The 20,786-nt window shown below is 41.4% G+C and overlaps 1 protein-coding gene across 1 annotated transcript in view; it reads right to left on the bottom strand.

Moving 5' to 3' along the window:
- The window catches only part of MAST4 (microtubule associated serine/threonine kinase family member 4), a 303,729-nt gene that overhangs the window by 178,660 nt on the left and 104,283 nt on the right, over positions 1 to 20,786 (bottom strand). Inside the window, exon 4 of the mRNA XM_074166090.1 lies at positions 7,749 to 7,823. Within this exon, the coding sequence (XP_074022191.1) occupies positions 7,749 to 7,823 (75 nt within the window). The remainder of the gene's footprint in view (positions 1 to 7,748; positions 7,824 to 20,786) is intronic.

Raw genomic sequence — 20,786 nt, 5'->3', positions numbered from 1 at the left:
CCACAATAGTCCACAGTTAGCCTCCACTCTCCATTAGACTTCTGCACTGGCCATATGGGACTGTTAAAGGGCGAGCGAGTCTTGCTGATCACTCCTTGAATCTCTAGTTGACGAATCAGCTTGTGGATGGGGATCAGAGAATCTCGGTTAGTTCGATACTGCCGCCAATGAACTGTTGTGGTAGCAATTGGCACCTGTTGTTCTTCGACCCTCAACAACCCCACAACAGAAGGGTCCTCTGAGAGACCAGGCAAGGTAGACAACTGTTTAACTTCTTCCGCCTCCAAGGCAGCTATGCCAAAAGCCCACCGGTACCCTTTTGGGTCCCTAAAATACCCTCTCCTGAGATAATCTATACCAAGGATGCATGGAGCGTCTGGACCAGTCACAATGGGATGCTTTTGCCACTCATTCCCTGTTAGGCTCGCTTCAGCCTCCAGTACAGTCAATTCTTGGGATCCCCCTGTCACTCCAGAAATACAAATGGGTTCTGTCCCTCTATAGCTTGATGGTATTAGGGTACACTGTGCACCTGTGTCCACTAAAGCTCTATACTCCTGTGGCTCTGATGTGCCAGGCCATCGAATCCACACTGTCCAATAAACTCGGTTGTCCCTTTCCCCCACCTGGCTGGAGGCAGGGCCCCCCTAATACTGGTCATAGTATCCGTCACTCACCTCGTGCAGAAATGCTCTGGAGGTTCCTTCAAGGGGATCAGAAGTAGGCTCAGGCCTTCTATTCTGTCTGGGGAACTGCACATTGGAAACCGGGGCAGCACTTTTCCTGGGGAGATCTGCTTTTGTCGTTGTTCTTCCTTGCAATTCCTGTACCCGTGCCCGTAGGATTGAAGTAGGTTGTCCATCCCACTTCCTCATGTCCTCTCCGTGGTCACGCAAGCAGAACCACAGGGTGCTTCGTGGGGTGTACTCCCTGTATTCTCTATCTTGAGTGGAAAAACGTCTGTTCCTAACAGCTGAGATACTGGCTCGTACAGGTGGGGAGGACATATTCTCTTCAAGTTGCTGGACCTTCCGGGACAGTTTCTCCACAGCTGAGACGAGGGGAGAAGACAGATTTTCTTCATATTGCCGAAGTCGGGCAGCCACCTCATCCACTGCTGGTCCCTCTTCGCCTTTCCATTCCATCACTGCTAATGAGTTGGCATATGATGATGGTGCGCTCCGTACAAACTTCCGCCACACGGACCTTGTGCATTGGATCTCATCAGGATCTGTGGGAAACTGGGCATTGTCCAGGTCATAATAAATCATCTCCCGCACGGCTAATTCTCTCAGGTACTGAATACCTCTTTCCATGGTGGTCCACTTGCTCGGATGACATACAACATCTTCACTCACCTTTCCCTCACGCCTGACAGGAGTCGCCTCCAGAGGCTGAGAGCTTGTGTCCTTTTCCCAATTGCCTTGTCAATGCCCCCCTCTCTAGACAGAGATGCCAGCTGCCTGGCTTCCCTACTCTCCAATTCCAAGCTACCAGCTCCGTTGTCCCAGCACCGGAGCAGCCAGGTGACAATGTGCTCACCTGGAAGTCGGCTGAAATCTTTTTGCATGTCCCGCAGCTCACTCAGGGACAGGGATCGAGTGATTATCTCTGGTTCTGCCTCTTCCTCTTGTTCTCGTGACAACCCTGGATCATCGTCATTCTTCGCTGAGCAAACTGATTTCTTGGTGTATTTCTTCTTCTGGATAGGGGCAACTGATACGGGCACAGGTTGGTTTTCTGGTTCAGTTGCAGTGCCTGCCGCAGGGGCCGGAGCAGCCACCGCGCCTGCCGCAGGGGCCGGAGCAGCCACACTGCCTGTCGGCCTGGTTTCCATCTCTTCCTCCTGAGGATGCTGCGCACCATTGAGCAATGCTTGGTAGATACTGGCCAGGGCCCAGCACAATGCAGTGAGTTGTGCCTCTCTGAATAGCCACAGCATTTTTCTTTCAAATATTCTATCACTTTATCGGGGTTCTGTAATTGTTCGGTGGTGAAATCCCAGACCATTGGAGGTGAAAAACTCTCTAGATACCTGCCCATGTTCTCCCACATGCCATGCCATCCATGACTCTCCAGCCTTGGGGCAGATCTCGGGGTGGTAGTCTTAAATAGTTGCTTAACCCTAAACAAAAACTGAAAAACATTCAGGAGACCTAGCAATAGGACCAAGCTGGTCTGCGTGTCCCAAGAGTATTCAAAATTCTCAAAAACTGGCATATCCAGCACGAAAGAGAAAAGGGAGGTGAAAGAGCTGGGAAAAGCATCCCCCCCTGCTTCCCCTATAGACTCAGTGTGTTTATTAATAAATTCCCCGAGATATGGGCAGGAAAGCAGTGCCAAATAAACAACCCAACATAACCATCTGAACAGTGATGCTATCATATCATAAGTTGATATCGCACGGGACAGCAAAATCATAATCCTGATCCCTCTCCCAGAAGTGATAAACATCATCACGGGGAGTACATAGAGCATGTAAGAGTTTACATAACACAGCCATGAAAACAAACGAAGCAACATTGTCCCCAGTAAATAATACAATAAATACCGATAACAAATTCCTTTTAGCACGCTCTGGTCAGATCTGTTTTTATCTCAACCCTCCGAGTTGCCCCACGTTGGGCGCCAAAAAGGACTGTCGTGGTTTGGCCTCAGACGGCAACAAAGGGCCACGTGTCAGCCGCTCGCTCAGATGGGGCCCTCCCCCCGCCAGCGCGGCCGGGAGGGGAGAATCGGAAGAAAAAGGCAAAAACTCGTGGGTTGAGACAAAGGCAATTTAACAGAACAGCAAGGAGAGCAAGAAACAACAACAATAATAACACCGACAGAGGAATACACAGCCACGAGTACGATACCACCGCTCGCCGATCGCACCCGGGACCCTGGGACGCCCCCCGACCGCTCCGCTCCCCTGGGGGATGACTTCCTGCCCCTCCCCTTCCCCGGCTAGCTCCTGTTACCCCCTGGGCATGGCTCACATGGGATGGAATACCTGTGTCCCTGCTAGGTCCTGGGGAGAATTAACCCTATCCCCGCCAGACCCAGGACAGATGGCAACAAGACCATGAGATTTCTGGCTTCTGTGCACCTACCCCTACCACCAGGAGGAACTGGCAGCTCTTCCTGAGGCAATAAATTCATACCAAGCAGTGTGACAGAACAAACTGCTGGGGACACCCTGACAGTCCTGTTGCCTTTCTTCAGCTTCCTACTTCTGGAATTACCTGTACAGGTGGCTCTCAGCCCTGTCCTCCTAGTGTCCAACAGCAGAGGTTCCCTGGCCCCAAAGCCCCAAGAATGGATGATTAATGCTCTGCAGGGCCGAGTGCTGCAGGGGGCTGTCAAGAGGGCACTGCAGCAGGTGTGTCTGCAGAGGTACACAGAGTAAGCAGTTTAAGTCTTTGGTAGGTCTTGGAGACAAGCTGCATTGCTTCTGCGTTTAAGATGACTGGAGTCCAACTTTCCCAGCTGGATTCACAATTATGTAAGCGAAAGTCATGGACTTTCTTCATCAGCTGCCCTGCAACTGGATTCCTTCAAGCAGAGTGGCTGGTCAGGTTATCACAGCAACTACCGGTAAGGGTCCTGAATGTCACAAAACAGGAAAGAAGGGTGACAGGACTCTGACAACTTTCCTACTAACTTACAGCAGTCTATAGGTTGAGTTTGCCAGAAAAGAGCAGTTCAGGAAGTGCAAGCAGGAGTACAAGGGAAAGAGAGTTTGTCTCAGAGGCTCTGTGTTAACAGCACTTCCCTTCCCTGCTTTCACAGTGATATGAATGGCAAATACTGAGAATCTCATACGGCCTGAAGTACATCCTTGGAACATAGATAAGCCTTTGAAGAAAACAGTACATCACCCTTGCTTGTTATGCAGTGCCACATGCCACATTTCTCCCCAACCAAATCTGCTCAGGTAACCTCAGGCTACTGCTCCTACCAGCATACAACCAGCTGTAGCACTTGCAGCAGGACAGGTTTGTCTTCATCCCTTCTCTTGAGTAGTCTCAGTCCACGGAATAGTAGTCCAGTACAGTCCCAACAGTCCTGAGTAGAAGTGCTGAACACAGCACTCTTGATGCTCTCATGCCCACTTCCAGGGCCTGCCCCGTGCAAAGCAGCAAACTGTGCCCCTCTTGTCAGAGTCACAAGCCAATATCCCTACTCCAGCATCTCCTGCTGACGGGCAGCTGTTAAGCTGCCAAGGCCTATTTCAGATTCTACCTTCCATAGAACCATAGAATGGCTGAATTGGAAGGGACCTTAAAGATCATCAAGTTCCAAACCCCCTGCCATGGGCAGGGACACCTCCCACTAGACCAGGTTGCTCAAAGCCCCATCCAGCCTCATCTTGAACACTTACAGGGATGGGCCATCCACAACTTCTCTGGGCAACCTGTTCCAGTGTCTCACCACACTCACAGTAAAGAATTTCTTCCTAGTATCTAATCTAAATGTCCCCTCTTTGAATTTAAAACCATTATCCCTGTCCTATTACTCCACTCCCTGATAAAAAGTCCCTCCCCATCTCTACTGTAGGCCCCCTTCAGGTACTGGAAAGCTGCTATAAGGTCTCCCTGGAGCCTTCTCTTATCCAGGCTGAACAACCCCAACTCTCTCAGCCTGTCTTCACAGGAGAGGTGCTCCAGTCCTCTGATCATCTTCATGACCCTCTGCTGGACCCGTTCCAGCAGGTCCATGTCCTTTCTGTGTTGAGAACTCCAAAGCTGTACGCAATACTCCAGGTAGGGTCTCACAAGAGCAGAGCAGAGGGGCAGAATCACCTCCCTCGACGTGCTGGCCACTCTTCTTTTGATGCATCCCAGGATATGGTGGGCTTTCTGGGCTGCCGGTGTGCACTGCTGGCTCATGTTGAGCTTCTCATTCACCAACACCCCCAAGTCCTTCTCCTCAGGGCTGCTCTCCAGCCATTCTCCGCCCAGCCTGTATCTGTGCCTGGGATTACCGTGACCCAGGTGTAGGACTCTGCACTTGGCTTGGTTGAACTTCATGAGGCTCGCACAGGCCCACCTCTCAAGACTGTCCAGGTCCCTCTGGATGGCATCCCTTCCCTCCAGCATGTCGACTGCGCCACACAGCTTGGTGTTGTCAACAAACTTGCTGAGGGTGCACTCAATCCCACTGTCCACGTCTCCAACAAAGATGTTGAATAGCACTGGTCCCAGTACCAACCTCTGAGGAACATCACTTGTCAGCAGCTTCTACTTGGACATTGAGCCATTGACCGCAACCCTTTGAATGCGGCCATCCAGCCAGTTCCTTATCCACCAAGTGATCCATCCATTAAATCCATGACTTTCCAATTTTGAGATCATCAGCTGGATCAGCCTGAGTGTAGTCTGATCATGGGTAAACATGACATTTCTCAGACTCAAAACCTAGAGAAGAATGAGGCAAAAGCACATAATCCAAGACCCTGAGTTTGATCCAGTCACAAAAGAAGGGAAAGGCACAAAGGAAGGAGTGTGAAACATGCAGAAATTATCTCAAGTTACCTCTATCAGACCAGGAAAGTAGTTCTCTCAGCTCTACCAGTTGATTCCGAGAATACAGCAAGGGTGGTAGGTGAGAAAAAAAAGGCATATATATATCTAGGAAATAAAGTGTGGCAGCTATTCTTCACCAAGAAGCATGTACAGGAGAGGAAGAAGGGAAGGAGTCACTGTCAGCACAGCCAGATGCAGGTGCCTGTCAGAATTATTTATTGGATTGCCATGTGGAAATACTACCCAACTAGTGGAAGGTTCTCAAAGAACAGGACTCAGAAGACTACTGTTCCAGGATTTCACCATTCTCTTGCATGGACAGCGAGGAATGAGATCAGGTAGGTGATCTGCAGGCTAGTCCATGCCCCTGGGAACTATGAACTTACAGTCCTTCTCTTCTGTCACAAAATACTGGCAATAAGGCAGTGATTCTTGTTTGCCCCCTTTCTCTTTCCTACAGAAATATTTTAATCAAAACAGAACACTCAGAGCAATGTGTCTACTTTGTGCTGAAGAGTCTTTTCCAGGCAGATGGTCATTCTGAAGCTGTCAACAATGGTTGCGGGGGAGAGGTGGAGCCTGATGTGGTCTGTGATAATAGTCCCCCTCGAGACGCTAAGCTGCCAACTGACTTGCTCCCAGTGCATCAGGATGTCCTCCCGGTAGCAAAGACACTGACTAAAGGACAGCGGCTAAAGGCTCTGGAACACCAATCAAGACCCTTTCTGGTCCTTCTGGCCCAAAGAAAGGTAGAAGTGCAACTACTGTGAAGGTTGCTTTGCAGCTACCAGGTTGAGGTTTTGACAGCACATCTACATTCAAGAAGGTGCATCCAGGGGTACAGCAGGGCACTGGAGTACAGCGGAAAACTAGGTAAGAGGAGGGAGCAAAAGCTAGCACAGCTTATATCCACAGAATACATTTTTCCTTTGGCTTTCCATATTGAGGGAATTGACAGGAGTGATTCTAGTGTACATAAATACACACAGAAAGAGAATGGGCTCCTTAAGAGCAGAAATTAATTTTGAGTTAGTCTGTACTGTCTCTTACTTAACTAATCCTTCTAAAAATACAAAAAAAAAAAAAAAAAAAAAAAAAAAAATCAAAAAAACCCCAACAACCAACATACACTTCACTCACTTTTGCACCTGTAACACCCAAAATGCTCTTCCACAGTCCCCCAAAAGGATAGTTTAGTATTGGCAATGTTGTTACAGGCCAAAAGGAATAAATAATACAAGCTGGCAACAGTAAAAGTAAGCACAACTAATATTTGATTAGTCCACACATTCAGTAACAGAAATAAGCAGTCTGACAACAGTGACTGGAATCACAATTTAGAATGCAAGACAAGACACCATATGCCCACTTTTTTTATTTCCTAAAATCAAGGCTTTTCTTTCAAAACCAAGACTACTACCACTGACCTACTTCAACCTGTATCAAAGGTTGTATGTAAATATTGTGATCAATTCTGCAAGTAATCTAAATCTAAAGAAAAGCAGAGACTGGGATTTCTGGGAGGTGGCAGTAAAGGATACACAGATTCATTTTTGCTGGACTCTCACAAAAAGTAGCAAAAATAGACACAGTTGAACAGTTACTGATGCTCTAAAATTTGCATTAGAGTACAATTCATTAGCCTAGAGAATAAAAGTGCCATAATAACACCATGCTCATTGAATATCTCAAACTGTTTTGTGTACTGTTTGTTTCTAAAAAGGTGGAACAGTATTACAAACTATATGGTCCTGCTACTATATCTGCTAATATCATCTCTTGATGTCGAAGTCTCTTTCTGTTTTTTTTTAACTCTGAAACTTCATATCACAGCTTGATAATAGACTATTTGATTATTTTCCATATCCTTGCCAATTTTTTTTATTCAATGAAAGCCTTTTGTTTAATTATGAGGCAAATGAATTGCACATGTTTAAGAACACAGACATCACAAAGTAATAAAACCAAAGTAGAACACACCCTCTATTTCACTTTGCAGATAGAAAAACCACTCCAAAATCTCACCCGAACTTTTTCAAGAAAGTACAACAGCTGCACCTGAATATGAATCTCTCCAGTGCTGAAGTTCACATTTAGACACAGTGACCATATCACTTGCAGATGAGTAAAAATAACTGTATCTCCCACCAAGCTCACAGGAGAGCTTCTCTTTAGTAACAAATACTCTGCTGACATAACATTCCATTTTAAAAATGGTCCTTCAATAAAGGCACTCACTTTTGTAGCTGCTGGTTCCACTAGTCTCTGACGGTGGCGTGCTGAGCTGAAATGACTCTTCTGAGGCGCCCCTTCCTGACAGTGAATGGAAAAAGGGGAGGAAGAAGAACAGAGAAAAGCAGGGAAATGGATCGTGGAGGGGATGGAATGGAGGATGTTGGAGAAGGGAGAGGAAGAGTATTTAACTGAACTGTATTTTCACTGACTTTGTAAAAGCTTTACTAAATAAATTTCAATAATAGCACTGTACAAATATCAGAAAGAAAACAAAGCTTTTGCTAGAAGCAGCCTCATGGGGTTTTTATAGATGTATTATTCATATGCATTTAATGATGTTGTCTACTATAAATACACACATATACATACATGAATACAGGCCTACTCCATTTCTAGGTACATACATTAAAATTGAAAAACCATTAATTTAACTGTTCCCAAGTATATACATTATCTTGCATTTCTGTACCAATTTAAGAAGTTACACAAAGAACCCAATCCACTAGCCATCCCATCCAGCTGGATTCACACTCTAACTTGAAGAGCAGCATCTCCTCTAATAAAATAGGGTTTTTTAGATTCACATTCTCCATCCAGAGCTTCAACAGACTATCAACTGCCTTATATTTTAGAGATTTTTACCTAGCAGAGATTAATACCTTTTCCTGAGAAAACCTGAGAAACAGCAGGCTCACACATGTAAAGGATAAGCATTTTCTCATTCTACAGAGAAATCTGTATACAGCATTATACAGAGAAATTCGAAAGAGCACTTGACTGAAAAAATAGAAGCACAATAGCCTTCATCACATGTGCAAAATTATTTAGGGTAATACCTCACTGCAGCCAGTCTTTAAGCTACCTGGATTTGCTGGAGCTCCAAAAGGAGGACTGCCTCCTCGGCTTCAAACAGTGCACCATTGGGTTGTCTACTCTTGCTATTTCTTGTGGTTCCCTCTCACTGATTAGAATTGGTACCAAACAACCTCTAGAACAAGGACCAGTCTGTACCTAAACTTTTCCTTCATGGATGGAGCTGCTCACCTTTCAAGAAAAAAGAAAAAAGGACAGAAAAAAAAAAGTCCACATACTCAAACTGCTTAAGTACCAAAAAAAAAAGAAATTAAAAATAAAGTTTGAGTAAGAATATGTATTTTGAGTAACTATACTGTATAATCTGAAATTTTACACAGGAAGAACTTAGTATTTGTATATCCTTTTCCTACAATGAAAAGAAAGAATACTGTTTCTTTTGCTGGTCTTACTGCCCCTCAGGCTTTCAGCAGATCAGATTATTGGAGAAGTTTTTCTTTCTCTTATATTCACACTATCCTGTGAGGATAATTATCTTGATATTCTTCAGTATCAAGACAGTAACAGACATCCTAAACATCTCAGACATCCTAAAGCCATATTAAAGAGGTGCTACTCTAACACATACAAGAAATACTCTGAATTAAGGTACTAGGATGAACAACTTTTCTGGAAAATGATTCAATTTATTTCCTACTTCTTGACAGCCTAAATATATACTTTCAATTAATCAGCCTTGCAATTTTTTAACCACCTGAAACAACAGCACTTGCTCTGTTTGCTTTCAAAACTAAGAAAACTTCTAAGTTAATTTTCTGTATGAATTCTACCAAATATGGCATCTGAATTTTCAGGAGATAATTTTGTTGTCACAAAACCAACTGAAGATGAAGCATCTACTCCATTGTCTCTAGAAACTCTGGGGCAACCAAAACAATTAACATGTTCATTAACTTCACAAACATTACTTTTATTAAAAACAAGCACCCCTACCAATGAACTCTTCACTATGTTTCAAAACTCAGCCTAAACACAAATCTGACCATACCAAACTTTTGGCATTATAAAACATTAATATCTTAATATAAAAAAAAAACCAAAACCCAACAACAAAACAAAACACAATAACAAAACATCTAGCAACTTCAATAATATGCTTCTTTATGGTCAGCAGCATTGATGGAATTTGACTGGTGGTCTCATTTCTTACTGGCAACAGGAAAAAGGCCCATCACCTTCACTTAAAGGTTTTGTAAAGAGAGGCAGGTTACTGGAAAAATCTATAGGACACAACGAACTATGAATAGAAGACTGCCTCCAGGAGATACACTTTCCCATGTGAGAATAAACAGCTGTATCTAGCAGAGAAAAAAATGAGCAAGAACACTGCAAGCCACTAAGCAGCAAGAACCGAGCAGTGAATCAGTCAGAATGCTGGCTAGGAGGGCTGCCAGTCATGAAATGCTTTGCTTTTTCTGTCATCAGTTTCTAGAAACTCATTCCTATACACTCAATAAACCATTAGCTGCAGTTCCTACCAAGGTACTAACAGAAGTGCAGGTGGATATGAGGGCATCACTCAGTTTTGCTGAGCAGCAGTGAGGAAATTAAAATCAAGAAAATGAGATAAGACAGATACAGACAGCATTATCCAGGTTTGACTGAATGGTATCTCCACACTCAGTGTACAACCACAACTATTACGGTGTCTTTGGCCATAACCATAAAGCACTCCTCCATCATACTTGCTGTGAAGAACTTCACCTCATGCAGCTGTCTTACAGCAACAGACCTGTGGGATTAATCATGTGAATACCTCAACTTAGCCTCCTTACTGACACTTACAGCTCTCTGAAATTAACTTTACAGAACTGTACCCAACCTGTGGAATGCCCTGAGGCAGCCCCTGCAGAAAGAATGATGTCAAAAAATTATTTGTTAACTCTTCTGAAAAATAAAACATATCTAGAAGTCGCAGAGAACAGCCACAGTTATGCAAGCCAATTAAGCACATGCAAAACTATGCACACAGCTCTGCCAACTTAAACATACATAGTCAAGTACTTCCCAACTCAGGCTTTTCATCGCCTGTGAAAAGCCTTAAGCAGTGAAGACTTTCCTTGCTTCAACTCAAGAGCCCATTTTTAAAAGCTAACTTCAGATGTACAGATTGAAAGATGGAGTCTTTAGGATTTAAATTCTTCATTAACAGCTTTTGTAGAAAAAAATATTTGAAAAGAAATTACATTAGTTTACATATATGTACAAAAATTATGGTCAGTACTGAAAGTCAAATACTCTGCTACTGAACTACTTGATCACTTCTTCCAAAGTATTCAGTCCACTAGAGGTAATGATTCTGTGACACGTGTCGAATGAAACTTGAACTGGACTTTGACAAAATACACATTTACTTGCATAGAATATGGAATAACAGACACCTTGAACATAGGGGTTATTTCTCAAATCACAAAAGACTATCAAATCACAGAACTGCACATTTCAGTACAAATGATGTACTGACCATTTAGATTCATTATTTTTGCCGTTACTTTTGGACAGTAGTACAGAAGTACTATTAAGACGGGAAACAAGGACATTTTAAGATTGTTAGAAGTCTTGGGAGGAAGGGAGAACACGCATAATAACTAGTACTAAAATATGTCAGAGCAAAGGACAAAACACACCAGAAAAAAGCCTTCCAATTCTTCCATCAGTGCCATAAAATCTTAAGAACTACTTATGCTTTAACAGGTGATAACCAGATAAATAGGAACACTTCTACACAGCACTGCTTCTACTCGAATTCAAAGAGAACATTTTCTACTACCTTACGCGCACAAAAAAAACAAGATAATGCATGAAGAAGTCTCAAAACACTAAGTTATGTGAATAATTGTGCCAACCAGCCAAAACTGAAGTAAATCTTGGGTTTCCCTGCAATAACTTTTTTTTTTTTTAAGCTAGTTTTAAAATACAGTTCTCTTTCTGGTCAAATCACTTGAATTAACCTGCAGAGTTTCTTTTTGCCTTTGTGCTCTCTTCACCACTTTTTGGAACACAAGTACTGTTACTGAAATCAGGAAAAGACGACAAAAGGTATTTACTCAATGTTGTCCGTATCTCACATGGCACAACAGTTAAAGATTTTTCCAGGATATGAGAGATACTGGTTCAAAATCCTCTACCCGTTGAACACCCAAGGAGACAGAAGACCTACATTTAGTTGCTTCCCCAAAATACTTTAAATATTCTGTCTCAATCCCCCCACAAACATTCCAAATTGTACAGCCCCTTACTGCTGTAGCGAGTATGAATTCTACAGTCTGCTATTTAAGGTATGCATCTGATGGGGAGAAGATATGGCTCAAGAGCCTGCTCCAAATCGCATGAGGCAGAGGATGAAAATTTGTGAGACTGTTTCCCTTTCTCACTTTCAGAACAAATACACAATTCCTTTTAGGAGTCTCCTCTGAAAAAAAAAAAACAACAAAAAAACAAACCAGAATATTTTACAAATGCTAGGTAGACTTGCTCATACTTCTGAAAAGATATCCACAGGGTTCTTTAACTGAAAATACAATTCTGCTCAACTTGGCAAATATTTCTCAAGACTCTTGCTTCTCAAAAAATAGGTTTTACTCCTCCCTAACAAAAAGGTTTCCATTCCCAGCGAGAAACCATGCAGAGCCAGCTCTTTAACTCAGAAATGTGGTAGTAATATTCAAAGATTAGAGCCACCCTGGGAAGATTACATCATATTCAGGAAATAAAAGATAGTAGGAGTAGTGCACACTAACCCTAATTAATAGAACCAGTATTACAGAAAAAGTAGTTATCTAACACTTGCATAAACATTTGATTACTATTACAGAAGGTTTCTTTGATGATGGTAATGTCTTTCAATAATGCTCTATTAAATTACTGGTGTAACTGACTAAAATTAGCAGTAAGTACTAGACCTAGGTGACCCTATCACTTCTCCTTTTGGGAGGTACTCTTTAAAACCTTTAATAACTCCTTTTCAAATTTTTCAATGTTCAAACCATTATCATTTAACATAAACTTTAATATAGCTTAAAAATGGATGCTTGAAAAAGGTCTCCTTTCTATCACAGCTCGGAACCACAGTAGGGTCAACTTAACATTAACTAGCAAGGGCACTGATCTTCAGAGGCCCTGCATTCTCTCTTATTAAGGTTATTAACACATGTAACATAAGATCCTGTACCAAACTGAGATTCTGGGGAATTCTTCTCTGTTATTGGTATTTTTTTTTCTTCCTGTCTCCCCTTCAGAATGCATTTCAGGAGCAGTTAAGAGCTGTGATAGACACAGTTTACACCTTGAAAAATCCCAATGCAGCAAAGATACCATTTCAGAAGCATAACAGTGTACCTAAATTGATGTGATTTTTCCTATGACAAAGGAAAGAGTCTTCAGACTATTAAAATGTTTATGTGGGCTGCGCCTCCAATGACACCAGCCATGTTGGTACACCAGTACAACATTCTGAATCAGAATATATTAACGATTCATTTCATTAGCACAAAACCATGAGATGGGTAGACTTGCAATAGTGCCTTTTGGCAGGGTTAACATCAGCAGATGTATGACACACTGCTGGACTGCAAAGAACACACAGTAGTGTTGATACTAACAGGTAGTAAAGACAACTACCACATTGACTATCCCCTGTGAGAACAAAAAATTATATTTCAGTCCTGTTTTTAATCAGAAATACATTCCACTCACATTTGTGCTGCTAATCACTTCGTACCAGAGGCTTCACCTCCTTGCTTGGACAAGGAACAAGTCTGTATGTGAGTCGCACCATGGCTTCCCACCATGACGATTTCAGCAGTAACCAGATTCAGGAGCTCCTTTCCCCAGCTCTCCCACCAGTTCACTCCTGCCGGAGTTCACTACTCCCTCTACCGTACCCGTACAATTGTGTGTCGTTCTATTCTGTAAACTCCTGAAATGATAGAGCTTAAACATAGCTCCCATGGGAGCAGGAGGGTCATAGGCCAGCCTAATGTCATCCTTTCTGATGAACTCAGAGATGGGCTGCTGTGCAATGGATCACTGAGAACTGCTGGACTAGAAACTCCATACGCCACTCTGCTGCTAAAGCTCTTCATGATGGAACTGCCAGCAAAGCCTAGTAGGCAAATCCAAGCAGGGATGAAAGTTTACCATCGCGACATGGTAACACAGGAGGAGAGCTACCTTGAAGGTGCAATTGAGATCAGCAAGAGATTAACAAAAGCTGCTGGGACAGTGCATAGAAAAAACATAACTGGAATTAGAGCTAAAAATAAAGATGAGAATAAAGGCAAGCCTGCTCTTTCTCTATGGAAAAATTCAATACAGACCATTTGAAGTATGAGACATTAGACTGTATGCATACAAGTTTTTCATTACATCATAACCTTATGCCCCTTAGTATTACATTCCAGCTGATTAAAAAAAAAAACCTTCTGCAAACATCAGCTGTATGTACTCCTCCAGACAGGACCGTCTAATAAGGGCAGACAAACCACAGAAAAAGAAAAGGCTAGAATCAGGGTCAGCGTCTTGGAGGCAAAGCTATCTTTCATTTAAAAATAAAAGAAAAGGAGAGGAAAAAAAAAATAACATCCACACACTGAAAAGGCTATGCATTTAAAGAAACTGCAGTTATTACCAGCAAAGCACAGGCGGTGGATCCACAATACCGTCACAGGGTGAATGTCCTTTCCAGAGGAACAGGTCAGCTGCAACTACCAGTTCACATAATAAAGCAACAGTCAGAAAACTAGCTCCTTGCAAAGGCCACCATGATTCACATCCACAAGGACAGACAAAGGAAAAACAGAAGGAACCTAAATGATTCCCACCTATGGCAAGGTATTTTAGGTGGATGACATGCAGAAAACTGGCCAGGGAGCAGAAAGTCAGAGACTTATTTCATTTCCCAGGTGAGCAGCTCAAGAAACAGCCTTGTGGAAAACAGGCATCTCTAGAGGAAAAGAAAAAAGAAAAAAAGAGAAAACAAAAAACCACAAAAAACCCCAACAAAACACAGAGACAAGGGGCATCGGGTATTGAACATGTTACATAGTTTATTTTTGAAGGCACAGAACACTGAAAGCAGTTATGAGGAGAAAACCTGATTTTAGCGGCTTTGGCTGGTACCGAAGTCAACAATGTACAGGCTGGATATCACGAGCAGTTTCCATATAAAAGCAATTACCATTAACAGCACAGTCATTCTCATGAAAAAAGCAGTATCAAGAGACAAGCGAAAATATCAAGTGACATAAGCATGAGCTCTTACCCAAAGAGATTTCTACTTTAAGGCTGAAGCAGCCACTGTCCTCTCTTTTTTTTCTCTGGTTTTATTAGCTACCAGACCAAGACCAGAAGCAACAGTGGCAGTATTCCATACACTGGCCCCAGACAGCTTTGCAAGTGTTTAGCACTGAAGAAAAAAAATTCACAGCAACGACTCCATCCACATGAAGTGGGACAAGTCTTAACTCCAGCAGGTCTATTTCAATGTTTTTACATTATTATGTGTCATACTGAAGAACAAACACCTCCTCATATATCTCCAAACCATGACCTTTAAGCTTGCTTCCTTCTCCAAGAATAGCTCTGTGCTATCTCCACAAGATACATCTGCACCCAAGATTTAAGTCCCTGCCACATCCTTCAGTGCCTTACACTCCAGTCTGAGCATCTCAGCATTTGCATCCACCAAATGCTGCAGTAAAACTCATGACCAAGGCCTTCTGGTGATTGTTATGACCATATCTTGAACATTTTTACACACCGTGATCTACCTCCTGCTCTACAGCATCTCCAACTAGATGCAGCTGTTCCACTCAATTAACAAACCAACTGTGCTGGGAGTGCAATGTCACAGAGTCAGTGAGAGGCCATGGTGCCATCTGCGTCCAGCATAAGATAGCACCAGATCTGCTGTACACCTGCACCTCAAGTCTTAAATCTCATAGCACAGGTCAGAAATTAAGTCCCTTCTCTAAGTGTGTTAGAGGCACATCTGATAACTGGGAAACACAAGCTAAACTAGTTCACCTGTTTTCTTCACAATACCAAAGTAGAATTGCCAGCTCTGTTGATAACACTGACCAGAACAGATCAAGGTGACTTAGCATTTTTATTTTTTTATATATGCACAAAATAAATAAATATATAAACTTCTAAAAATCTTTACAATCCTACTGAATTAGACAGGAAAGCAAAGAAAAGAAATATGAAAAAAGTGTTCTATTCTGGAAGTTTGGGCCTCGGTCCTCTCCATGACCCATATTTCTCAAAATAAAAACACCACACATGTACCCTTCAGAGTGGAAATAGAGTTCTTGATCAGTATATTTAGCTACTTCCTAGAAGCAGTCATGATATCTACAAGAAGGGCTGGAAGGAGGATTGGAGGAACACAATTTATGAAGAAATCAAGGACAGACATGGAATCATAACAGCATTTCAGACAGAGTTCAGCTTTGCATTTTGCAGTGAAACAGAATTGCCCAAATTTTCCTTAAAAAAAAAAAAATTAAGTTTAAAGGACAGCCTTTTCCTCTGATATTATATGACAATGTAAGTCTTATTTTTCCAAGACAGTTAGTGACACAAAGATTTTCCTCCTTTTCCCTCTCTGATAAAAGATTTGTTTTCTTCATTTTTCATACTAAAAATAACTAGTCAGAAATGCTCTGAAATACCTTGCTGATATAGAATATGTCAGTCGATCAAAATAAAACTGGGTTGTGAAACTACCAAATTTTACCATAATTTTATCTTGAAACCCAAAAAGATAGCAAAACATACTCTGCTTACATGAAATGACACTGAAAACTCACTAACACATAAAGGATATACAGTGTGGAAAAATCAAATTACTCAAGGTGACATGCAAGAATGTAACAGATTGATGACAAAACTAAGAGGATTAATTTAGGCAGAGCCAGACAACTTTAGCAGAGGTTGAGAAGCTTTGAACTTACCATTTTGACAATATGGTATAAGACAAAAATGTATGCAAGCTGTGCACTGGCCTGAGAGGTAACAATATAGTCTCTTCTCTGAAGTGTGGAGACTTCATGGAGTCATGGAGAAAGTTCAGCTGAATTCAAATCACTTACTGTTTTAAAACAGATCAAAATCTTAGAGCCATGGTTTAGTGGTGGTTTTGTCAGTGTTAGGTTAATGGTTGGACTCAATGATCTTAAAGGTCCCTTCCAACTTAGATGATTCTGTGATTCTATGATTTTTATCTTCAGACAGCAGGCAATTCAGTGTGCCAAGTGTGCAGACAGGACCATGTTAAAATTCTAACATACAGTTCTTCCCTCTCATCTTTAGATTCAAGCAGGTGTAAATCATGTTAGGGTTTATTAGGGGGGAAGGGGTCAGTTGGTTTGGGTTTTTTTTTTAACGAGTAAGATGTTTCTTGCTGATCTCCACTGCCTTAAATTTAGATTTTCAATGTAATACTTAACTAGGCTCTGTGCCAAGCTCTACAGGCTGACCAGGAGAACTCGTTCTGTTAGAGAGCCATCTCACAGCACACCCAAAGCACAATAAGAAAAATTTCTATCTGGTTATATAATATTTTAAAAAGAAAAAAAGTAACATGTTGTCAGTTATTTGAAAAAGAACACTGCATTATGGTACGTCTGGCAATCCTTATAGCCAAATCAAATCAACAGAAAACAATGTACATGTGCAGCTTCAATTTTAAACAGTAAGAAAACAAATCCTTGAAAGCCATTTTCCAAAGAGAACAGAAATTAAAGGCCAGGACTGTACCTTGCACCAATTAATCTGTCCAGCAACAGAAACTACTGGCAAAGGAACAATTCATCTAAGGTAATTTTCTGTACCCTATTCTTGCAGCACAGCCATAGATATTAAATTTTGCATAACGAAAACATCTAACTAACAGGTTTGTTATAATTGCTTGGCAGTTTAACACATTAGTGAGCCGATATGCTCCCATTAGCATTGCTAGTTATGGCACTGCTCTCTTCTCCCTGACTGCATCCTGTTGAACCCAGATAATGATTACAGTATTTGAACAAAGAACACTGGGGCATTCTGAAGGAGAAAAAGGCAAGAATTAGTATCTGACAGGATTCTCATTGATTACTGCATTTCCTCAGAGATGCGAGAGAATACACATGAAAAACAGGTGCTTTAAATATAATCTTTTTTCTAGAATAGCTCCTTTGCAGAAACACATCAATTTAAAAACGCCTGAATCTTCTCCCTGCATCTCCTTAGAGCCTGAAGACTGGAACACACACTTCACATACCTATAAGCCTAACCAGCTTTACTGGGTTCGGCACACAAGAGCTTAGTATTGATTTGTCAGATAGACTCCACATCAGAGAGAAATGATATTGAAATAACTGAAGGTGTCTTGAGGGGGAAACAGGCAATTAAAAAGCATACACTACTGTGTTTTGCAGCAGTGCTAAAGAACTAACTGGAATGTTCCATTCTTACTGTTAAAGCAAGAAGCATAAGGTGCTACAGAAACCATTAAAAAGACATCAGTTCTAAACACACACAAACCCGCCCATGGGAACTGAAGGGGAGAAAATAAAAATGCACACACAAGAAGTCATTGTCTTGTCATAATTCTATTTTAAAAACTCAAAAAGCAAGTCCTCATCTGCTATCTCAATACAAATAGGGTTGGGTTCTTCTGTGAGCTTAAAGAGAATGTAAGATAGACAAAGGACAAACAGCAGAGACGCTAAACTGGCATCACCAGCAGAGCAATTAGCATGCATAAACCAAAATCCAAGGACTCCTGAAAGAAATCTATGCTGAAAGATGAAAATCTATGCAGAGTCCTAAAAGCACAGAGAAGAAAGTCAACAAAGTGCTCTTTGAGAAATGAAACTGAACCAAGTTAACAGTCAATCAAGATGTTACACCAGTCTAGCAGGCACATTCTCCAACTAAGTTAGACACCACTATCTTCAGGGAGAAACACAATGAGGTCCTTGCAGCCGCCTCATAGAAATAGCTTGATACAAGTCAAATCTGTTACCACTACTGCAAAGTAAAGCACGCAAATGCTTCACTACCTAGTCAACCTACTAGCATCGCTACCTAGTGATGAATTCGATATGCTTTACATTAGATCTTCTCCTCTGCTGCCAACAAGTCCACAAAAATTGTGCACTTTGACCACCTTGTTCCAAGAACAATTTTGAACTGTAGCTTACAGACAAGAGCAAATGTTCAGGGCAAAAGTAACAAAGTAAGAAAACGCCATTCAGCTTCACGCTTGAATGATAAAATCTGCTATTTATCATTGTCAAACAGTCACAGATAGAGTCTGATAACACAACAAACTTGATCACTATTCAGCTTACACCAAGTAAACTGCAACAATCTTTAAACACAAACACACTACTGTGTCTTAAAGAACCAAAAAAGGAAACAGCACATGAACTAATAAAGAATCAGAGTACCATAAAATATGGATTTTACCCTGGTCATAAACATGTGCTCTTCCAAATTTTTCATTTATATTACTCCATTCTTTCTTGCACTTCTCTACATTTACTAAAATCTTGAAAAATTGGAAGTAATTTAAAACTAGGAAGCTGCATTCACAAGGGGCACTGGAGCCCTAAAATCAATTTTCCACTCATAACCTAAATTTTCCAGCTGTGCCCCTGAGTGTTGTATTCAGAAAACAGAAGAGAATAGAGATTATTTTCAGGTTCTTCTGCACACAAATTCTGACTGCTGAATTCCCTAATGTACCTGCAAAACTTGTGTACAACTAGGATTTTTTTAGAGCAACGGAAACGGTATCCTTCTTCTTATGGCACACTTTTAAAGCAAAGTGATAAAATACATTAAAAAAAACTCACATCAAAAGAACTCAAAACAGAAGTTAATGCAAGCACACACGTATACACTTTTTACCACATCTCCCTTGCTTTTCACATAGGAAAAGAAAGTTACATTTTGGGAGAGGAGAAGAACCTGCATTAGTTGAGAAGCATCTTCAGATACATTTCTGTATTTGATATAGCATAATTTATCCATAGAGAACATCAAGAATATTCAAATACACAAAACATATGCAAAAACATATACATGCTTGAAGTTCTAGCTTTCTAAGGCTAAAACACTATCATAAGAATTGTAATACGACATTTATTTCCACAAAACACATGGACTTTACTGTATTTTACGAGGTAGGTATTCTAAAAAAACTACCAGGTTCCAGATCGGTGAAAATGAAATTCAGGAAAACAAATTCCTTGGTAACAGGAACTACTGGTTACCAATAATGCCACAAGCCCCATCTTTTAACTAAGGGCCACCCATCAGTTTCTTTAAGATTGTGGTTTTGATCACTTAAACATTTTCTTGAAATTTGATCACTTGGTATTTTTTCTCCTATAGCACCTACACAAGGCTGACATTTTTGGCCTCGTGCTGCTAAACTGGATCTCCTATTTCTGACAGTTTGAAGTTAAAAAAAAAAAAAAAAATCTCTTAATGCTCTTGAATGCAATTGTTCCTCTGCTTTTACACAGTGTCTTGGTTGGGGAGGATACCCGGGTGTCAGAGTGTTATTTAACATCCCTATGAAACTAAGCCAACTATATATGAAAAACTAAGGAATTTCAAAAGGGACAAAGTAGTCCAAACATAATGTGCTCCATAGAAAGTTGGAGTTTAGCACCTAAAGTCTCTGAAGAGCTTGCTGCTTCTGAAGGGCACAGACACTGACTGCAACTATCCTTTGTATCACTAATCCCACTTGCTGCATGCCACCGTGGAGTGCTGAACTTGAGAACTAAAATCAACAGGGATTTGGATTTGAATGAAAAGGCGGGGGGAATCCAAGAGTAACGCAAGAGTAGAAACTGAGACCAAGTGACTGAATAAGATTACAGAGGACATGAGCTGTCGACAGGAAAAAATGTTGTTCTGACTCACATCAGATGATGCAAGGATCCTATAGAGTCAAGGGGCTGCAGAAGTTAGTGCTACATGTTAAAGTGAAAAAGCGAAGCCAAGAACACAAAATTAAAACAAATTATGAAATTGTAGTTTTTAGTGTTTTGCTTTGTGATCATAACAATCATTTATGATTTTTATGTAATTTTAATGTTCAGATGGATAATTGGCACTCCTATAAGCAAAAGAGTTTATTGCTTCAATCTAACAGGAAC

The sequence above is a fragment of the Numenius arquata genome, chromosome Z, assembly GCF_964106895.1.
Source record: "Numenius arquata chromosome Z, bNumArq3.hap1.1, whole genome shotgun sequence".
Lineage (NCBI taxonomy): Eukaryota > Metazoa > Chordata > Aves > Charadriiformes > Scolopacidae > Numenius > Numenius arquata.
Note: the sequence above shows the minus strand (reverse complement) of the source record. Positions and strands in the feature narration are given on the sequence as shown.